At 39.5% G+C, this 8,392-nt stretch overlaps 1 protein-coding gene across 3 annotated transcripts in view; it reads left to right on the top strand.

Moving 5' to 3' along the window:
* The window catches only part of LOC101860768 (DNA-binding protein HEXBP), a 13,911-nt gene extending 5,784 nt beyond the window's left edge, over positions 1-8,127 (top strand). The window contains exons 4-6 of one of the 3 annotated variants that reach the window (XM_013087645.2): positions 312-546; positions 4,221-4,352; positions 6,726-6,857. In XM_013087645.2, the coding sequence (XP_012943099.1) occupies positions 312-546; positions 4,221-4,326 (341 nt within the window). In that variant the 3' untranslated portion in view covers positions 4,327-4,352; positions 6,726-6,857. Of the gene's footprint in view, positions 1-311; positions 547-4,220; positions 4,353-6,725 lie in introns of all 3 variants that reach the window. The other 2 variants (XM_005107604.2, XM_005107605.3) reach the window with 2 other exon arrangements.
* Positions 8,128-8,392: the final 265 nt, after the last annotated feature.

Raw genomic sequence — 8,392 nt, 5'->3', positions numbered from 1 at the left:
GGGGGGGGAACATACATTAAAAGTTGCATTGCAGTGCAACATGTCGAAGCTGCCACAGCAAGGGTTAATATTGGTGTGGGTTGTTTCATAGAGGTGTCATTTATTTTTTAAAAAATCCCTCCCACCTCCTGAAAAACATAAGTAAGGAATTCCTTGCTTGTCTTTTTTCATGGGTTTTTTTTCTTTGCGTGCAATTCTGAATGCAAAGGTGAGCTGATGTCGGCATCAAGTGCAGTTTGAAGCGGGTGAAGTGTTGTTCAGGTCATTCTTTTTTCTCACTGGTATTGTGGGGATCGTTGTGACTTGCGAAGGTCATGGCTTTTCAGGTGCGTGCTACAACTGCATGAGTTCCGGTCATGTCCAGCGTGATTGCCCCGAAGTGAGTTCGCGGCCCTGTTACAGATGCGGAGAGAGTGGCCACTTGGCGCGTGACTGCCCAGAAGACCGTGGCCAGGATGATCGCAAATGCTATGCATGCGGTGGGGTTGGTCACATATCCAGAGAATGCCCTACAGCGATCCGCAGTAACGCAAGGGATTGTTACAGGTAATAATGGTAATCACTTTGTGGAGATTTTAAAGATCCCCTTTGTTTGCATGTGTAATCACATTTTGTCTATTTTTCACCATTGGCACGTAGATATATGGTCGCCTCAGAACTATTTTGTCCAAGGTGTACTTCAGTAAAAAGGCACTTTGACAAAATACAGTCGTGGCCAAAAGTTTAAGACCATCTTACCTGAACCTGTATTTTCTCTTTTATTGCAAAGTGTCACATTATTTTTTTGTTTAATTTTAAATTACTATTTTCATTTCTGGTCTACTGCATCATATGCTTGGAATGAATGTTCCTGAAGCATTCAGTCAGTACTTTGATGGCTATGAGCCTGTTTGAAATGATTTTTTCTTGATCAAGAAATGCATAAAAAAAGCTTAAAAAATCCTCACTTTCTGACATTTGAAGTACCCAAAGAGTGGCTCCTTGCTGTGTAGACTACTCACAGCGTGAGATTTCATCTCAAATAGGGTGTAGCAAGACGACGATCCACAATTTTATTTATTAAAGTTTTGGATCCTAGTTTGACAAGAAGAAAAGTGGTTGTCCCAGAAAAACTTCAGCCAGATAGGATGCCTCGTGGAGAAAAATTGTCTTGCTGTCACCTACAAGTTTTTTGTAAGAAAATCAGAGCTGCATTACTTCGGAAAGGTACAAAAGTGAATTGCTTAACACTTTCACGCCGGTTTATTGATGGATTTGGGCTAAAATCTTGCGAACCACCCCGTCGACCAAGACTGACTGTGGATATGAAAAAAGTGGTTGACGTTTGCAAGACAGCATGAGCACTGTACTGCACAGTATTGGGGAAAAGGTGATGTTTTAAGATGATTTGACTTTGCATCAGTTTGTAGTTCCGCAGTGCTATGTCAGGAGGGAAGCGATAACGATATGGCGCAAAGTATACCATGCAGATAATGAAACATCCACCAAGTCTGATAATCTGGGACTCGTTTTCAGAGTCGTGACCTCTAGGATTATAATATTTGGAGCCTGGAATGACTCTGAATAGCCAAAAGCACTTGGAACTGTTGCAGGAAAAATTGGAAAAGCACCTGCACATTTACAGGTGCAAAATTTCCATGTATTATTAGCTCTATGCGACAGAGCAAAGACTATGCAAGAATACCTTTAAAAAGGCCATGGTCGTGGCCTTAAAGTGGATTGAAAATACCCCTGACCTCATTCTTGCTAAAAAAATCTCTAGACCCTTAGAGCGCTGGTCGCGACGGCCCGAACTTCCGCAAAGCTTTTTTGATTTTGCCCGTCATTTTTCTTGTCACGGGGTTGGATCGAGGCGCGAAGAGTTTTTTGTTTCAGGTTGAAGTAGAGTGACAGTGCAGTTGGAAAATTCGTGATTGCGACGTGCGACGAACATGAAAATAGTCTCGCATCAGATTCAGATGATGTTCCGCGTATTTTCCTTGAATCGGAAGATGATTTTGAGGGTTTTGATGCTAGAGCTAACACTTTGTGGAATGTAACGTAGGCAGTTTTTATTGTCATTTTCAACATTCACAAAATAATTTTTGTATCACATATTCATAAATAATAAAGAATTTTCAATATTCTCAAACTTTTATTCTTACCTTCATTAGAAATTTTGACAAATAAAAAAGTTATTAGCAAAAGAAAAGCGTATGTGCAAATCTGGCATTTTTCCAAAATAAATTCAGCACAGAGGGAAAATATAAGGGGAAATAAGTCAGCTCTCTAAGGGTTAAGAATTCATGAATAACATGGTCCCAAAAAACAGCCGTCCATCGAAAAAGTTGGAAGATGTGCAATCAAGGAAGTGTGGACGGGTGAAATTCCACCAAATATTTCCAAACCTTCATGTCAGGCATGCTAGCACACCGTGTCCTATTCAAACGGTCATCCATGCAACAGGACACAAAAAGTCATGATTTTGATCAAAACTATTTCTCAACGGCATAAACATATTTGAAGCTTTAAAGCAGGTATTTTCATATTACTAAACTAAATGTTCATTTCATTGCTAAAAATGTAATAAAAAAATGTAAGGTGGTCTTAAACTTTTGGCCACGACTGTAGTTCTGAGGTGACGATGTATAGCACAAGTTAACATTTTTTTCAAGTGTTTAGTAATTAAATAATGGATACTTTAAAAAAATGTTTAAAGGTTGAAGTTCAGTTTAGGCATTAAGACTGGGTTATAATAGATAACTCTTTTGGTTTGCCCTTAGTCCGTCTTTATGTTCAGACCATCAAGCTCCTGGACTGTGAATGGACTAATTCAGAAGATCAAGACATGACAGACTGGGAATGGTGTACTGTGGATGGCTTCAGAATTACCTGAAGGAAGGCGAAGCAGTTCTAAGTGCATTGGCCGGAAATCAGAATTGTCCTTGTCATGAGTCCCCTCTGAAGGAATTTTGTCGAAAATATGTGGAAATAGATTTTGACAATGTATGCAGTGATGCTTGTAATTGTGAAACATGCTGGGCACCTAAAGATAATGGATGGGCTGGAAGCAAACGAGTTAAGTGAATGGAAAGGTGAAGGACCAGCAGAAACAGAAGAGGCAGTAGGAGTCCATGCAAAGGGAACACACCTATAAAAAACACCCAAGCAAGCTGGACAAGTCTGAAGGTGTGGATGAATGTAGTACTTAATAGTGCTTGCAGCTCGAGTATGACCCCTCTCGCTATCTATTCAGGAAGTCAAAATGGTATGTTTACAGACGTTCACAGATGTGCGGGCCATTTTCATGTTTTGTCGTCTACCTCTGCAAATCAGCTAGAGGGAATGGTCATCTGATGCATTTTCCTTGTAGTCCTGCTTAAAACTTTCCAAGAGAGTAGTTTACATTGAATGTTGTGAGCTTTTGAAGGTTTGTCACAAGGGTTGAAGGTGTAATGAAAAACATCTTTTGAAGTCGGAAGAGGTGTCAGGAGAAAAGAACACGTTTTGACTGGAAGAATGGCACTTCCTCGTGACTCAGCTGGTTGTGCGACTCGGAGAATGTACAGAAAAAAAGCAAAATGAAAAGCAGTTACAAAGAGCATGGATGAGTGGTGATCTTGTGAATAGTTGAAGATGAACTGATGGAAATAAGAACAGATGTGAAGTCTTCCATGGCATGTTGCACTGGAATTGAGCGATAAAGTAGGAAATGAAGAAACTTGGTGTACTCAAAGAATACAGAAAACTCAGGTCTTGAACGGAGAGAAGCCTTTGATAATGTGAAAGAGTTAACTGGAGGATGTGGTTTTTGAGTGAAACTGGTGTGCACATTTGATAAGGAAATGGATCTGAAAGTCTGTGGCCCCAGAAGGAAAAAAAATGGTCGGAAAGCGTGAAGAAAATTTTTTTTGTGAGTGAACGAACATGTGTTGTGGAATGACAATGCCAAAGGGCGGCAGTGGAAAGCCTCTTGAAGGAAAAGAAATGTTGGTGTGAAATTGACAGAAAGATTGGTAAGTTGTGAGTATTGCAAAAAAACAAACAAACAAGAGGTGTGCTTTGGGTGGTGCAGCAATGTAGTGCTGGTCGGGTAGATTTGATGTATTTGTGACAGAATGTGAACAGATGAAATATTTGGTTTGTGGAAATGCCTAGAGGTGTTGGAGTTTGGAAGGTGTGATGTTGGTGGGAGTGTGTGAGGAGAATTGTTGAGCTGGTGACTTGCAATATTTGTACAGGGGAGGAGTGGGTCCTGTTCGCTCTGTGAGAGACAGACCTCGGAACAATGGACCGTATCGTTGGACGGCTGACAGTAGTCGGAGCAGAGAGGTGAAGTGGAACTAGTGGAGAGAGGAAGTGAATCAGGAGAGGTGAGATGGTGGAAGTACAACCCTCGGAGGTTCAACAAGACTGGCTCTGTGCTCATTTTTTTCTTTTCTTTTTCTTTTTTTTTTCTTAAAAAAAAATGTGCTCATTTTCTGTAGGGATACCATGTTTTTTGCAAGGGTGTGTGTCAACGAGACACTTGTGACTTGTTGATTAAAGCTTTTTACCATCTAATTTCAGAGACATTTATTTTTGATAATGGTATGGACATTTTTAGTAAATGTAAATGTTGGCATCTGAATGGACTGAAGGCCATTGTTTGGTCAATGGAGGATGCAGGGGACAGTCATGGAAAGTTTTTATATGCTGTTACGCCCCATGAAAATGCCTCTACTAACCAGTCTCATTGTACCTCAAAACAAGAGCCGTCTTTTTCTTATGCCTCTCGGTGGCAACATTTTTTGTACCCCATGTCTTCCACATCATGTTTCCCCTCTGTTCAAGTCATGAGTTGTTTGCTGTCTTATGGGCCTTCCAAGGATGCTGGGTAGCTTTTGTTGCAACATATCATTTTCATTTTTTGTTAAATATTCTGTTTGACTGCGAACTCTTGGCATATGGTAAATGTACTTTTTTAAAGTGTAACTGTGTCAAACCAATTTTTTTTTTTGTCCTTTGAAAGGGTAGAAGATAGTTTCTAGATGTTAATCTTTCATACTGTTTGTTTGTTAGCTCTCAGAGAAACCCTCTAATTTTTGGCACTTACATGACCTATGTTGCAAGTAGTGCAGGGGTATCTACGAAACGATGGGTAGTGGTACCTTTTTTTGTGTAGTTGGCTCCAATCAGTTTCTTGATTTGTGGAGGAATGGAATACCTCGACTCTATCATACCACCAGTTGTTACATGCATCCAAGTTGTTCTTTATCACCTGGTTACTGGCTGCTGTCAGGCTTTTCCTGTAAAGCTGTATAAAGAATTTAGTTCAATTCGTGTTGTGAGCATGACTTCTTGTTTGATGGTTTATAATTGTAATTGACCAGTGCTTCCAATATTACGTATTTTTACGAAAATCAGTACTTTCTGACAGTTCCCAACTTTCTCCCCCATCATTAGCAACTTCATCTGTAAAAAAAGTGTGATATCGTAGGGCTAGTCTACCGAAATTCTGTGGCAAAGGATCCGTACTCCTTTTGGTATCGTCATGTATAAGTTCAGGATATTTAAGAAAGAGGTCTTAAAACTTAATGTTATAAGTTATAGAAACCTGCCAGGTTGTGCATTTCCTACAATCTGCCTTTATTTTTATCCCGCAATGCATTCATCACGGGTTGGCTGGGAAAACATTTTTACCTGCGAATTGTTCAAAATTTGGCTTGCCATGGTGAACTTTTTGTGTCAACTTTCCCCCTTCCTTTCAATCACTCATTCTTTCTATCTTCAAATTGTTGCCACGGCTGGAAAATCTGTTCGTTGGTCAAGTAAATTGACTTGTCATTTTAGACAGAAAATCACTGTCAGAAAAAAACAAACCCTTTTGCAAATTTGTCTAGTGTGATGATTCTACTGGAGAGTGATAAGGGCCGCGGTGAAAGAAGTTTGTACAAAAACTACTAAAATAAAGAATGATTCGAAATGGTGTTCCTCGATTGTGACATTCAGCATTCAAACGTGAAAATGGAGGAAAATTAGGGTATGCGCTGGGTGACTACTGTCAAGGTACATGTCTTTATTATTCCCTAGTTTGCCTTTTGTCAGTGGTGTGATGGCAAATTAATTGAATTAAAAATTATAGTGACTTGGCGAAGACAAGAGGAACTAGCTTTTGATCGTTGCCAGCAATGGAAAGATTTGTAGGTTGAGAAATCAAGCAAGACAAAATCTTGATGACAAAATAGGTGTCTTGGGTTGTTAGCAATCTCTTCAAACAGGTTCCCAAATGGCGTTGTCAACCCTCTTAAAGCGCTAAATTTCAATTTCTTCTGTTGCCCCCCCCCACCACACACACACACACACACACACACACGGAATTTTCCTTACTTTTCAGCTTCAACTGTTGGAAGCACTGATTGACCACAAAAGAGCAAATACGGTTACAACTTGTTTGAATCCATCTGCAGGTTTTTAAAAAAAATGTTCTCCCCCCTCAACGATTTCTTTCAGATTTGATCCATATTGAGCTCCAGTCTTGATTCTATATAAGGATTTTCTTTTATTAAAAAAATCTTTGGTTGTGTTTAGGACAGAAATGATGATGAAATGAAGAACGAGTAAAAGTTTTTTTTAAACAGATGTTTCATGTGTCTGAACACAAAGTCGCTCACAGTAGCATTGCAGTTCTATTTTTAGTTTCATTGTTTCGTCATTATTCTTACCAAATATGTAGTAAAATGTTTTCATGTACTTCTTTCTTTCAGCTGTGGATCTTCGGACCATTTGGCAAGAGACTGCCCGAATGGCACTTCCAATACGAAATGTTACAACTGTAATGAAACTGGCCACATAGCCAGGGATTGCCCCTCAGAGTCCAACGACATTGTGGCCGCAGCGTGATGGGTCCATGCTTGTTCCATGTTGCTCATGTCTCTCCTGGATTGTTGTTTTGTTTTGTCGTTCTCTGTCACTTGCATTGCACATCTCATGTGTTGTTCCTGGTGTAATACCTGGACTTCAATCCTGGGATGATTTTGTTGATTTGTATTTTTGTGTTTTTTTTGTGTTTGTTTTTTTGTTTTCAGTGTATGTGGTGGATCATGTTATAGTTATGTGTCATGCATCGTAACTATTCCAAGTTTTTTTGGTTTTTTTTCCCTCTATGAATGTATTTTTATATTTTTCGGGGTACCTTCAGGTCTGGTTTCTTTTGTTTTTTCTTTTTCTTTCTTTCTTTTTTTTTGTTTTGTTCTGCGCTTGACTGGGACATGCATCTTTGAAAAATAATGTTCACCCCTTTAGACTGATCGTTCTTTTTTAAAGTGTACCATCATGTTATTTTCCCAGACTAAAAGCTCTTTGTGGAATAGTATTTTTACTTCTTTTGGGTTTGTCCAATGAAATGTTCCCCCTGAACTGTCCCGAGTAGGCTTGTTAACTCCTTCTTGGCAGTTGCTGAGGAGAGCTACACTTGATTGATGTCTTGTTGTAATGTCGTTTGTGTCTGGGATTTCTTCACACTCCATTGATGTGCAACAGTTTGGCTTGTCTGCCCCCAGTGTCTGAGCGATTGTGTGTGCATGATAACGTTCATGTCTCTTTGTGTTTGCCTGGCTGGCAAAGGTCTTGATCATGGTTGGCTAGGACTTCAGGCTTTCTGAAGTGACAACTGAATCCTGAAAATCTCTACCTTGAAATGCAATGTTAAAATATATATTTTTTAATATGATTTTTTTTTTTTTAAAAAGTTTTCATGGCTGCAAGTACAAATGCAACGTGAAATGGTCATGGGATATGTAATTTAAAAGCATTCTCTCATTTCACATTTTCTTCAGGGCCAGGTATTTTGGAATTCATGTAGTGCCAAGATTTTCACTTTTTTTTTTTGTTGCCTTTTTTTTTTATTATCTTGTGTGTAAGGATCGAGGTGGGGTTCGGAATGCATTGAGCAGAGGTGAGGTTCCTATAGGCAGCTGTTTCATGGCGAAGTCACATGCCATATGCTCCAATACTCTCTGCCTGGTTTTGCTATGTTTGGGAGAGATGAACATTTGCCTTGCTGGTGTTTTTCTCATCTGTAAGACCAGGGAGTGTTGGTTCGTCGCTTGTTGCTTTGATCAGAAGAGAGCAGAGGGGGGTTTGTAAATAAACTGTTTGTACTCCATACGCTTTGGTTTCTTCTTTTGTTCTTTTGAGTTGCGAAAAGTTTGTTCTGATCAAGACTGCGTGTGGTGTGGTTTGCTACTTCTTTTCTATCAAACGCCGATCATTATTTCTCTTCCTTTTTTGTGTTCTCTACTCTCCTGTTACACCTCTTTTCTTCGCCACCTAATTTGTGTTGCAAGTATCGTAAAACACTTGTTAAAATGATGTATAGATTACCCATTTGACATCATGAAGAGGCGTTCAATGCCCTTTTGGATTGTTTCAT

This window comes from Aplysia californica, unplaced genomic scaffold (genome assembly GCF_000002075.1).
Source record: "Aplysia californica isolate F4 #8 unplaced genomic scaffold, AplCal3.0 scaffold00615, whole genome shotgun sequence".
Classification (NCBI taxonomy): domain Eukaryota; kingdom Metazoa; phylum Mollusca; class Gastropoda; order Aplysiida; family Aplysiidae; genus Aplysia; species Aplysia californica.
Note: the sequence above shows the minus strand (reverse complement) of the source record. Positions and strands in the feature narration are given on the sequence as shown.